Source organism: Octodon degus, unplaced genomic scaffold (genome assembly GCF_000260255.1).
Source record: "Octodon degus isolate 3935 unplaced genomic scaffold, OctDeg1.0 scaffold00049, whole genome shotgun sequence".
In the NCBI taxonomy this organism is placed as follows: domain Eukaryota; kingdom Metazoa; phylum Chordata; class Mammalia; order Rodentia; family Octodontidae; genus Octodon; species Octodon degus.
Genome location: NW_004524625.1, coordinates 12,561,233 through 12,574,125, shown reverse-complemented (window position 1 = coordinate 12,574,125; position 12,893 = coordinate 12,561,233). Strand labels below are relative to the sequence as shown.

The 12,893-nt window shown below is 48.2% G+C and overlaps 1 protein-coding gene across 1 annotated transcript in view; it reads right to left on the bottom strand.

Moving 5' to 3' along the window:
• Positions 1 to 2,817: 2,817 nt before the first annotated feature.
• Ccdc83 (coiled-coil domain containing 83) overlaps positions 2,818 to 12,893 on the bottom strand; it is a 62,152-nt gene continuing 52,076 nt past the window's right edge. The window contains exons 8-11 of the mRNA XM_004632608.2: positions 10,668 to 10,789; positions 6,591 to 6,670; positions 5,911 to 6,110; positions 2,818 to 3,374 (exon numbers count right to left, since the gene is read on the bottom strand). Of these exons, the coding sequence (XP_004632665.1) occupies positions 3,207 to 3,374; positions 5,911 to 6,110; positions 6,591 to 6,670; positions 10,668 to 10,789 (570 nt within the window). The 3' untranslated portion in view covers positions 2,818 to 3,206. The remainder of the gene's footprint in view (positions 3,375 to 5,910; positions 6,111 to 6,590; positions 6,671 to 10,667; positions 10,790 to 12,893) is intronic.

Below are 12,893 nucleotides of genomic sequence, written 5' to 3'. Positions count from 1 at the left end.
TGAGAATTGAACACTGCAGTTCAAGCACGCTGCCCCTTCTGCATCCCCAGCTAATTTTAGATGTTCATTTGAGTCTAATTCTGTTTGAAACTCTCTACTTTGATTTTTTGCCTTGATTTTATTTTTTTTAAAAAAGGCAGAATAGGATTTATTTTTGGCAGACTCCATTTACACAAAGCACACTTTAATCCCGACATCACCCCCTCCCCTAGTTCCACAATTTTGGGTGGTTTCAATATGTTTGTTTATTTTGGTACCGGGGATTGAACGCAGGATCTTGCCAGGCAGGCATTGTGCTGCTGGGCTATCTCACGGCCCTCACTGTGTGTAATGCATTTCAGCCCTGTTCCCATCACTCTTGATTCCCTTGAACACATTCACAGCAGTGTCCCTGCAGTCCTGGTCTACTGACTGGGATCCTCCTAGGTCTACTTTAATGGCTTACTTTTATTCCTGATTCTCTGTTATTTCCCTGCTTTGTACATATTTACATATGCATATGTATTTTGCATGCTAGACTGTATAAAAGAAAGTGTTTATTTATTTTTATTTATTTTTTTTAAACATTTAATTTTTTTTTAACATTTATTTATTTATTGTGTGTGTGTGTGTGTGTGTGTGTGTGTGTGTGTGGCCAGCTCAGCCCACCAGGGGGCGCAGCTGGCTGGCATGTGGTGCTGGGGGATTGAACTGCGGTTGCCTGTGCTTTGCCAAGCTTGTTCCAAGTAGGTGCCTTAGACCACTGAACCATCTCTCCAGCCCAAAGAAAGTGTTTAAAATTGACATTCTTTTTTCCTAGAGAAAAAAAATCTATATGTTCAGTTAATTATATTTGGTAAGAGGCAAATCACCTCAAATCAGTTTGGGGTGACACTCATGCAGGGCTCGCAGTTTCACTTAGACTCAGGCTCTGCGTGAGGATGGCAGTCCCGTTTCAAGCCCCACCTGTACCCAGAGACATCTCCCAGCTGTGTCCTTGGCTCTTTCTCGGCTGATGCTCAGTCCCCCCGTGGCGTGCACAGACTTCAAGTCCAGCCTTTTGCTGTTGGTTCCCAGCTCCAGCCTCAACCACTTCCAGCAGGGAACAGTGCAAACAGGGTGTTTAAGGAGAGTGTCACAAAAGGAATATGTAAGGGTGTGGGCAGGATGGAGGGAAACTGAGATGGATGGTGACATTCCCACAGGATAGCGACACAGAAACTGCCACCACTCCTGGGCCTGCAGGGACAAAAGAGGCCTTGCAGCATCACTGTCTCTCTGGTAGGAGCTGTGGGGATGTTGCTAGGTGACGTGACCTGGCAAGGAAGACGCTGGGGAATAACTCATGTGTGCTCTCCTGCTAGTACCCTCCTGCATCAGTCAGGGTTTTAGTAGAGGAACAGCTATAACACAAGCTGTACAAATGCATAAGGAATTACAAGATTGGCTTATGACGGTCAGCCACAGTGTCAGACGAGGAAGAGTGCAGAAGGTGTCTGCACACCAGAGACTAAACGACTCAGTCCAAGGTCTGGAGCTCACTGTAGTGTTCCTGCAAGTCCACATCAGGAGGCTGACGGGTCTGCAATGGGAGGCTGATGAGTCTGCACCAGAAGGCTGAAGGGTCCAAGGTGGAGGCTGAAGCGCCTGCACTAGAGGCCAGGAGATGACAGCCAGGCTGACTGCTCCTCCAAGGAAGTGGCATGTTCCACCCTTCCTTTTATATCCCTTATGTGACAATCACTCTAGGGTGAGGCCGCCATACCCTAGGGTGTGGAATTGCTGAGCCCATTTAGTTACGCTTTTAACTTCCCAAGTTTATACAGTCAACCCCTACACTTCCCCATAAAAATTGCCAATTAGGAGTTGAAGACCAGGGAATTTGTGATGTAGTCTGCACAGGTCACCTCTGAGATGTAAAAGGCTGAGAGTTGATGTGGAATGATCCTTGGAAGCACTCACTCAATTTTCTCCTGGTGAACGGCTGATGAGCATCTCAACAGATGGGGTAGGATGGGTCCTGGGGCATAGCAGAGAGGAGGCCAAATTAAAGCTTGTGGAGAAGAGCGACAAGGAGGAAGCCAATGACAGCGGTGGAGGGTGAGATCGAGCCATCCAAGCATCTCCAAAATGAGTGTTTTATGTGACAGGATGGAATAGTGGTCTGGAATAGGCACTGAGTAGGTAAAAGCATGTGAGCCCTATAAAGTGTAGAAGAATAGAAGAATAAATGCCATCTAAATACTTAGATGCCCCCAGAAGCAAGGTCTCTGGGGTGAACCAGGCACCAGCCATGGTCAGGGTTCAAGACCGGAGTTCTCAGGACACTGTCTGCACTCACATTTGTTTACTGAAGCACTGAACAAAGTAGAGACTCAAGCATAGGGGAAGCTTAGAGACGACCAGCTGGTGTGGGCACTGCCCCCTGGCAGGGGTGTCGGAAGCAGAGACCAGCGTGTCTGACCTCTGCAGCGACTGAAGTGTGCGTGATGTCGGCAGAGGTGAGGCTGAGGAACCAGGCATGGCACCATCCCGCAAGGTTTGAGACTACCATGACTCTCCCTCCTGAAGTGCCCAGCACCCCCAACTGGTGACAGAGGGGCTCCGTATCATGAGGGGTCACAGAAATCCGTGACACCATTTCTCACGTGCAGGCAATGACAGTGCCTTTGGCTCGTGGACCCGTAAGGAAGTGGTAACTGCTCTGGATAAGAACTCAGTGGTTTAGGTGTGATCGTGGGTGGGGGAGGCCTCCCGAGTAATGGAATATCTTTCTACAACACATATAACCCTCTTATGTACTTTTTGCTCCTTGTTCTTTATGGACTGGTGAAGAGCTCGCGTTGCAGGCTGGCTGTCTCACCACTTAGAGCCCTGAGAGACAAAAGCTGTAGTCGCCGCACCGCTACGGGAGGCTCCACGTTGTCTGTGGAAACATCTTGGGATGAGCCAGTTCATACCAGAATTAAGGGTTGGTGAGTGAGCTAAGTGGAAAGGAACCACGGCGGCCACGCTGGGCCCAGTACTGCAGTACCGCAATGAGGGGACCCATTGTCACTCACACTGTGTAACCAAAGGAACAGCCGAGCACTTGAAACTTTAACGTTAAATGTAATTATGATCTGTACAAACAACAGGCTTAAGAATGGACCAACATGTAAGTAAAGTGGCAACCTGGCATAACTTCCGTTCCCACTTGGAAGGAAAGTTGTTCACATTTTCAGAACTCAGGCTTGGAGAAAAGACTTCATCATCTTGTACGTGACGCGGTTTTCTGGACTGCCCACGTCGTCGTCAAATCGGACGGAGGCCTCCTTTTCTTGGGAATGGATGGGCATCTTCCTGCTCTCCACGCGCATGAGCTTCACTGCCAGCGGCCCCAAATCCACGTGCTCCTGCGGTGGAGGGACAGCAAGAAGAGCAAGGCGAGCTGGGAGGTCAGCCCGGCAGGCCGGGCCGGGGCCCAGCCTTCTCCTGGCAGCTTTCACTGCCCCGTGAGGTTGGCCTGCCGTGGAAGACAGCAAGTGCAAGCCCGGAAACAAGCGCCCTAAGGGCTTCTTCAGCCCGCAGGACATGGCAGGGAAGTTCTTCCACAGGGCAGGCAGCAGACCCTCTGGACGCTGGGAGTTGAACCCGGGGCCTTGGGTATGGTAAGCCAGGGTTGTGCCACCGAGCTACACTGCGAGTTCCCTTGTAACAATCGGTAGAAGGATGTGAACCTCGGAGCCACAGGCTCGCTGCTTAGGACACAACCACAACAAAATTTGCTTTATTATTTGAGAACAAAGAGAAAGAGTCTTCAAATGCCACTCTGACTATAAATAATATTGAGCAACTCAGCCATAATTCTTTTTCTTTTTCTCGGGATTCTTGGCTATTAAATAAATAAAATTACTACACCCAGCCAAGCTGGAGTGTAAAACAACTAGTTTACATAAAATCCTACAGGCAACCCAAAGTGGGTAGAGCAGCTCAGGCCCTGGAGCAGTGTGCTTTCCTTAGAGGCCTCTCAGCTGTAACTCTCCTTTGGAACTTCAACACCTCAGCAAACTTCTCCTGGGAGCCCTGTATTCGAGAGCTCAGCTGGAATGAAAAACACACAAGCTTGTCAGAGTGTCATGCGAATACTTTGAGGGAATTATTAATATTTACTCGAATTTAGGAGAATCAAAGACAAAAAGGCACTACCTTATTTCTTAAAATGCTTATAATTTTAGTTTTTAAAATGAGTATTATAGAGCTATAATAAGTGTAAGATAGGAGAAGAGAAACCAATAGCTTCTACCTCATACACTGTGGACATGACAGTTCTACATCACATCTCACAGAGGCAAGAAGGCCTACAGCTGGGGAATTTTATACACAAATATCCACTAGTCTGGAGGCATCATGACATTCTGTAATGGGTCAACTCACATTTTAGACTTGTAAATCTTATGTTTTCTTTTGGGTAAAAAATGTATACTCTCCACTGTTCTAAGTTGTTTAGTAACTAGTGCCTGTTTCTTGCATTTACTAAGATAAAATCCCTTTCTCACTAATTCCTGTAAACAAAGTTACTTTACAGAGATGACTTCAAAAGGAAACTAAATGGGCTTTCACTTCTTGTAACCTCCGGGCTATGCAAGGCTGCATACAGGTACTCAGGTGCAAGCTAAGTAGAAACTAAAACAAAAGCCCCAGGAAATGTAGTTTGAGTAGTGGTCACAATGACCCTGAAAGCATTATTGTGTGTCAGACAATGAATTTGTTTACCTAATGGAATGTGGTTCCGGGTTTTAACACCCCCCACCCCCTTCCTGGGCTGCCGCCTTTCGGTCCTCTCCCGCGTGAGAGCTGACCAGGGGCCCTGAGCTCAGTCATAAATGGCTTTCCAAATTCCAATATGGCTGATCTGGTTCCTATTCTGAGAGACCCATAATGATTTGAGGGGTGGTTTTAAGATATACCTATGCGTATTTCAATAGAAGAGAAACTAGAACTTTATTACAATTATTTTTGCTGTGCTGGAAATCAAATTCAAGACCTCATGCTTGCTAGGCAATACTTTGCCACTTGTGCACAGCCTTGGCCCGCAACTTCCAGTCTTTAAATGGTCACTGGACACGAGGTTATATGAGAACTTTTAAAGTTCAGGGCCAGGTGAAGGAAACAAAATAGCAAGGGGGGCTGAGAGGATGAAGTACCAAAACGAGATTCCACAGTCAGGGCCTGATGGCAGGCTTGGGTCACAGGTGGTTTTGTGCAGCCCGGGCTTTCACAGACTGGCCCGACACACGCCTCTTCCCCCCACTTGCCTTCAACACGGTATGGACTTCCCTCCATCAAGATGCAGCAGTTACGTTTCTTCCCTTCGGTTGGAACTTGGTAACTAATCAACCACTGGAGTTGGTTGCTGTTCAGAACACTGACTCTTGTATCTTGCTTGCACTGGGACAGGCCAGGCGTCACAAAGGGACACTCGAGCTGGTCCTTGGGTGGCCCTTATGTAGAGGACCTGAGGCCCCATTTAGCCAGCATGGTCTTGCAAACCATGCGGCTGACCCACCTTGCATGGGATCCTCCCGCCCGAGTGACCCTTGCATGAGTGCAGCTCTGCCCAGCAAAGGCCTGTAGCTGCCCACAGCAAGTGGGGGCAGTGCAGAGGAGGCCTTCCGGAGCGCCTGGGCGGCAGAGCTCTGAAGGCACTGCTCTCGGCCAGTAGGCTGGGGGATGGTTTTTGATACAGTGTTCTAGCTCCATTATATCCTAACAATGGAGGGCCATAAAGCAGTGCATGTAGCAGACTGGCCCAAAATAGTATCCGGGGAGAGAGAGGAATGGTGAGCCTATTTTATTAATAAATCCAAACAGAAACTGTCACTACTCTATTGTATGCTAATTTTTCTAAGTGTTCTCTTTAGCAATCAAAGGTGGTCTCAGGAATCTCACCTTGAAGTCCCACTCATCTTCATACAGTAAGTATCTCACATGAGAGTCCTCAAACTCCGCACAGGAGCCGCCCACTTCCTCTGTCACCAGGCGCTGGACGCTGCCGCTGCTGTCCTCAGGGCTGAGGGGGAAGGACTTGTGCTCTCCCAGCGAGCTCAGTGTGTCCCTGTGTTCGTCTATGGGCTGCAGCGTAGACTTCTCTGGCAAAGGCAAAGCAATCACTTACGCACACTCGGGAGAGGGAAGAAGTAAAATGCCCCTCTGGGCACGGCTTTCATTTGAAAGTGCTCAGAGCATTAGAAAGTTAGAGTGTACGGACTGAAGTAAGAGGGAACCTCATTTTAAGAAACTCTACATTGTATCTTCTTCTGTGGCCTAATAAGTTACAGTAATCATTTGGAACTTTTGTGTTTTGGTGTTTTAGTTGACCCATTTTGGTCTCCAATTATAGCCGTGTAAGCAACACTGTACCCCCTCCCTCGGCCATCAGTGTGAAACAAAGTGGGTTTGCTAAGAAACCGAGACTACAGGGACGAAAACGCAGGAAGAGAAGCTGGTGGAGCTGGCGCGTATTTATTCCTAAACAGTTACTGCAGGTGGGGCCCCATCCAGAGCAGATACTCAACAGCTATTTAGTAAATTGAGAGAAAACACACCCACCCCACTGCAATAAAATATACCTATATGTGTTCCCGCAAACTCCAAAGGCATTTCCTCAGGTGGCGCTTTCTGTCCGGCAGCTTGACTAAAATACAGCCGTCTAAAAAAAGAAATAAAAGCAGTCTACCAGTCAACAAATACTGTATTGTGTGCTTACTGATGTCAATTTCTCTCCTGGGTTTTAGAGACTTCTAGAAAAAAGAAGCTACAGTTCCTGCCCGGAGCGTGAGGCCCAGCGGGGTACTGCAATCCCCGAGTACTTACCGCAATGCTTAGTACCACAGTGGGGACTAGCACGGCGTGAGGATGCTGGGACCAGAAAGAAGCAGGGCCGAGCTGCAGGAGCTAGCGGTTTCCTGAAAGAGCTGAACCCTGAACTGAGTCTGTAAGAACCAGGAGACATCACCACGGAGAAGCGTGGAGGAAGAGAAGGCCCTTCCAGGATAGGGAAGGAAGCGTTCAAAGCCCCAGCGAGGAGAGCGGCGTGATTCCAGTTAGTTGCTTCTTCCAGAATTCAGCTACGTGAGGAGTACGGTTGGTGCTTGGCTTGGAATTGCATTAGACTGTTATGTCAGCTTGGGGACTGTTGCCATGTTGACAATATTGGCTCTGCCTGTCCAGAAACAGGGAGTGTCATTCCATTGTCTGATGTTCTCTTTCATCTTCTTTTTCAGATTACTGTGGGTTTTGTTGTGTAGTGGTCCTTCACTTCCTTGGTAAGGTTAATTCCTAAGACCTTAATTTTCCTGGGCACTACTAAGAATGGCATTGTTTTGTCATTTCTTTCCCAGTGAGTTCATTACTGGGGCACAGGAACACTACTGATTTGTTATTGCTTGTCCTTTTGATATAGGGTTTTGCTCTGCCCTCAGGCTGGCCTGGAGCTCACTTTGCAGCCCAGGCTGGCCTCCAAGCCATCCTCCTGCCTTGGCCTCCCACGTGCACTAGGGTCACCGACGTGCACTGCCGGGCATGGCCTAATTTTTATGCATTTTGTATCCTGTGTAAAATTTCTTAAAGATATTTTATTGAAGTTTTGTTTCATATGTGGCTCTGTTCTTTAAGCAGACATGTCTGGGGCTATGGGGGACCGGGGATAGAGTTCAGGGGTATAAGCGCCAGCCTGGCAAGTGCAAGGTCCTGAGTTTGGCTCCTGTACAAGAAAGTGCTCCATTTGTAGGCAGGGGCCTGCTTCACCTGCCCTCTGGGGCACTAGCACTCCAAGGAGTCGCCTCTGTGCACTCTTGGCTGGCTGTTTTCACTACAACGTCAACAAAATGCTGTGTTGTGAGTTCTGATGGGAAAAATGCCTGCAGGATGGGAAATGTCACAGCGCGTGCTAAGCAGAATGAAAACAGGAACTTCTGTGCTGCTGGGGATAGTTTGTGCATCTTCTCATCACCAGCCTGCTTCTTCTAGTCAGGGACTGAGTCTTCCACAAATGCCGGAGAGGTTGTTACCGGGACATACACGATGCGTGTGATTGATGTTTCTTTGACTTAAAAACTGCCACAGCACCAGCTCCCAAATGCCCTCAGGTTAACTGGCTAAGAACTCCTGCCAGCCAAGCGCGAGTTCACACATTTCCCTGGCTTCTCTGCGTGTCTTTCTGAAGTCTCCTGAACAGTTTCCTCCAGGAGCTCAGGAGCCCGACACGGAAGCAGACAAGAAGGAAGCAGAAGCCTGCCAGGAGCTGGTTACAGGAAAAGGTGCAGCGTTACAAAGCTGCATACAGGGACGCCTAACTCAGTTCTTAAAAATCCCACTCATAGTCCTTCTGCAAATGGGAAAGGAATCCAGAAATGGAGGATGGGAGAGACGAAGGAGAATACAAAGAATTAAGTGCAGGCACCTACCCCCTGAAATGAACGTAAATATTATGTCCTGCAAACATGGACTAATAAAAAATTGAAAAAGATTTTGATTTTATTCCTCCCAACTCTGGTGAACCGAGAACTCCATGCTGCTCACTGGAGAAATGAGCCACTAAGGCGCTGACGGACAACGTGGATTTGCTGGGGACAGTGGAAGACAGAGGCGGTTAACTGCACACTATACAGCGAACAACTTAACAGAAATTCTTACTGAAATTTCTTGCCCAGCCGGGGAGGTAGCCCAGCAGCCGAGTGTTCGTCTAGCACATGTGAGGCCCCAGGTTTGACGCCAGCACTGAGAACAAAGGGATCAGAGTTCCCTCCCTTCTGTACTTGCCAAGTCCTCCCCGGCCAATGGGACAGCGCCCTTTGTTATCGTTACTGGCCCTGGCACCAAATCCAATCAGTGAGACTGAGCGGACGGAGGCAAGAAGTAGAGCCAGCAGGTGAGAAGGTGGCTGCTTGCTAAGGTTTGACCAGTTTAGAAAAGGAGGACACAGGCAGCTGGCAGAGGTGAGACGCGACTGCGCAGCAGGCAGCTGCCACCGGCGGCAAGGACTGGAGGCAGGACAGGAACTGAGCCCTGGCTTCAGGAGGCGGCTGGTCAGAGGCTGGGCGCACCCATGCAGCCTCACTGCCTACACTGGCGCCCACTTTCCTGTGGGAGGCAGGCGGCCCCTTCTCTGGCCAGCCCTGCCCAGCTTTCAGACTCTGAAGTAATTACACTGCCTCCCAAGTTTCTCCAGTCTTGTGCCCAAATCCCACCCCTTAGCTTAGCAAACAAGGAGCCTCTAACTCAGCTGCATCCACCCTTCTTAGAACTCATTAAGAGGTCTGTGAAAAAGAAACTGTCCAGGCGAGGTGTCACATGCCTGTGATCCCAGCCCCCAGCAAGCTGAGGCAGGAGGATCTACACGAGTTTGAAGCCATCCTGAGGAATACAGTGTTTTCAAGGCAGGCTTGAACTACAGAGTGAGACCCTGTCTTCAAAAAAAAAAAAAAAAAAAAAAGAAAGGCTGTAAAGAATAAATAGCTTACCATGTCTCAAATAGTATTTTTCTTTTCTTTTCTTTCTTTTTTTGGTGGAACTGGGGATTGAACTCAGGCCCTTATGCTTGCCAGGCAAGTGTTTATTCTACTGAGCCATTTCCCCAGCCCTCAAATGGTATTTTTCTATGTCAAACAAGCAACACAAACTATTTGATTGGAACACTTCCACGGTCTTTGCTACCGTCTCTAACTTAGGTCCCAGAGCTGGGCACTTACCACCCATACTTGCACACACGTGCTCTACATTTGTGTAACTTATGTTTTTATTCCTAAATGTGATACGTTTTAGATTAGTTCTTATTTTTTGACTATCCAAATTATGAGTGTCACTTTGAATGTTAATTCCGTATTTCAGGTTCCTAGTTTTCCCATCAAGATTTATATATGTATGTATATATTTGGGGGTTCAGGCAAGAAAAGTAGCTAACCTGGAATACAAAGCTATGTGTGTGGCTCTTCTGTGCAGAAACGACTGTAGCTTATGATTCCAGGCTACTCTGTGCAGCTACAAAATGGTTTGAGTGTTCCAGAAGAAATAACTCCACCCTCCCAAGGAGGCCAGAAGCGCAGACACCTCTAAGGAGCTTCCAGAAAGCGGAGGCCCGGCGGTGCTAACCCTGTTCTCGCCCACGGGCGCACACGCGCACGCAGCTAATCCGCAGCAGCGCCTCTCCCGTGGCCGTGCGGTCCTGAAGGCTGGCAGCAGCGATGTCCACGGCAAGTGACCACAGTGCAGTGGAACTCCACAAGCAAAGTTTACGCCATCCTTGCGGTCAGTAGTGACAATCTTCCACCTTCATCGTGGTCGTTTTGAGTTCCTCAGGTTCCCCCCTCTGAGCTATATCCCCAGCCCCCCCCCCCTTTTTTATTTTTTACTTTGTGAAAGGTTCTCCCTAATTGCCAAGTTGCTCAGGCTGGGTTTGAGTTTGTGATCCTCCTGCCTCAGCTTCCCAGAGTGCTGGGTTTACAGGTGGGACCCACTGTGTCTGGCCTTTTATTTGGGACTACTGCATCCTAGCTGGAGCAGTGGAGGAGTAAATCATTATTTAAAAAAATATAGGTACAGCAGGGGCCTGAGTTCAACCCCCAGTTCCACAAAAAAAAAAAAAAAAAAAAAAAATACAGGCACAAATATTTATAAGACATTTTCTAGAAAACATTAGTGACCTTCACCTGGGAATTTTGAGATCCACAAGTCTACAACTGAATAGCTGGTTGATAAGCACCAAGTTTTCTTCTTCCAGTTCATGAACAGTATTTTCTAGCTCTTCAACTTCCTTCCTGTGAACTGTAACCTGCTCTCAGAAAAAGAGAATAGACATCAGTACCTTTTTTCAGTTCTATGAAGCCTCCTATAGCAAACTCAAATCCTGCAAGTGCATTTGCCTAAAGAAGAGCTCTGCGATGTACTGCTGATCACTAGGTTAGTTTTGTCTTCTCTGTCAGAAGAAAGAGGCCTGGTGAGTTAGCAGCCTTGCTCCACGGTGAGGCAGTAGAGTAGGGGAGTAGAAGCTGTCCTTTCCTAGGCTTCAAAAGCCCTAACAGGCTCATGTGTGGACTAGAGATAGAGGTAAGAAAACAGCACTAATGAATTTAGTGACACGGTATACTAGTAGCTAGATGAGGCTCTATTTAAGTAATTATAAACAAGACAATAAAAATAACATTTGGGTAATGCTATATGTTATGGTCTGTGTCTAGGTGTCCCCCCCAAAGCCTCCCACAGTCTTGGGGCGGCTGCTGGAGTTTGTGATTCCTGTGGGTGTGGGTGCTACACCCGCCCTGGGCAGGTAGTTTGTATTGTAGTGTAAGGAGGGAAGGGAGGCTTGCTGCCTGAGCTGCTGCTCCTCCCTTCGCTCTCTTGCTCTTTGCTGTCGCCATGAGAGCCTGCTCTCTGCCATGTGCCGCTCTGCCTCGGAGCCAGCTGAGCATGGACTGAAGCCTGCAGAAGGTGTGAGCTAAATAAACCTTTCCTTCCCTAATTTTGAGTGTTGGGTATTTGCATAAGCAGGTGCTTAAACAACTGAGCCAACCTGCAGGTCCCCGAGTGCTGGGTATTTGTCCCAGCAATGAGAGAAGAGTAACTGAGACACTGTATCATGGTATTTTTAAAAAGAGTGGCACATAGAATTTTGTTTGCCTTTATAATTGTGTTCTTGGGGCCTGCCCTTAGCTCAGTTGTTTAAGTGCCTGCTCATGCAAAGGCAGTCAGGAGCAGGATACCATGGTTTGACCCCCAGCTCCACCTGCCTTACCAGACCTGCCCTTCAGGCAGCCTGAACCAGCCAAAAAAAAAAAATCCTTTATAACTGTGTTCTTTCTGAGTAACGATGTAGTTTGAGAAATGTTAGGTAAATGAAAGATTTAATCATTTAATTGTATGACTACTGTATGCTTGAAACTGTATTATACTTCAGAAATAAATGAACAAGATTATAAGCTAGGACAACAACGACAAGCCTTTTAGAACTTTCCACGCGGTAGCCCACATGCTGAAGTTTTGCCACCACTGACCTAGGATCTCTTAGCCCTGTGTTAAGAGAAAATGGTGATGAAAATGGAAAATAGTGTGAGAAGAACCATACTGTACTGGTTCTGAAAAAAAAAAAAAAAAGAATCATACTGGAAGCTCTCCTGCTGCTATGGGGGAGAAAGAGATGCGCGCGACTTCTGCCGGGTGTCACAAGAACAGGCGGAAGAAAAACAGCCTCTCTTGCGGACCTGGAGGCAAGCAGGAGTCCTTAGACAGGAACCAGAAGGCGCCTTTTATGTCGAAGGAGCCACATGTCCAACACCACAGTAAGTTTGATGTGGACACACGCAAAGAACAAGTGGAGAGAAATAGGAGCGAAACCGCCCAGTCAGGGAAGGGACAAGCGCGAACAAACGCTGCTAGCCAACGGCAGATCGTGGCCAGGTGGGACGGCCAGTGTTCACCGCAGACATGGGCCCGACGCAGTCTGCTCATGTCGGCGGGAGTCTTCATCAGGCTCTTCAGCACCATATTTTGACAACGTTTGTCTAAAGGAGGCCTGACAGTGGAAAGTGATAGGTTCTGGCCTGAGTGTGAACTGCTAAAATCATCATGGTGGTCATCTAATATGGCTGAAGCCTTAAAACAAAGCCCATCTTCCCCAGACCACCTCCCCCTTCTTCTCCAACTCAGCTCAGGACATAAATGACCGCCACCCTTCCCGCCACCGCAGGGCAGGCCCCAGTCAGCTTCCTCAGGTGTACCTAAACGTCCCCTCCAAACTCCACCCCGGGCAAAAGGCCATGAAAGCCTCAGGGCCCCTTTGTTCCATGGAGAGACGGCCTCATCCTTCCCCACACTTTCTCCCATGTCCTCAAAGAAAATAAAGCCCCTTTCCCTTTTCCTTTCTGCCTGTTTCTCTGCTG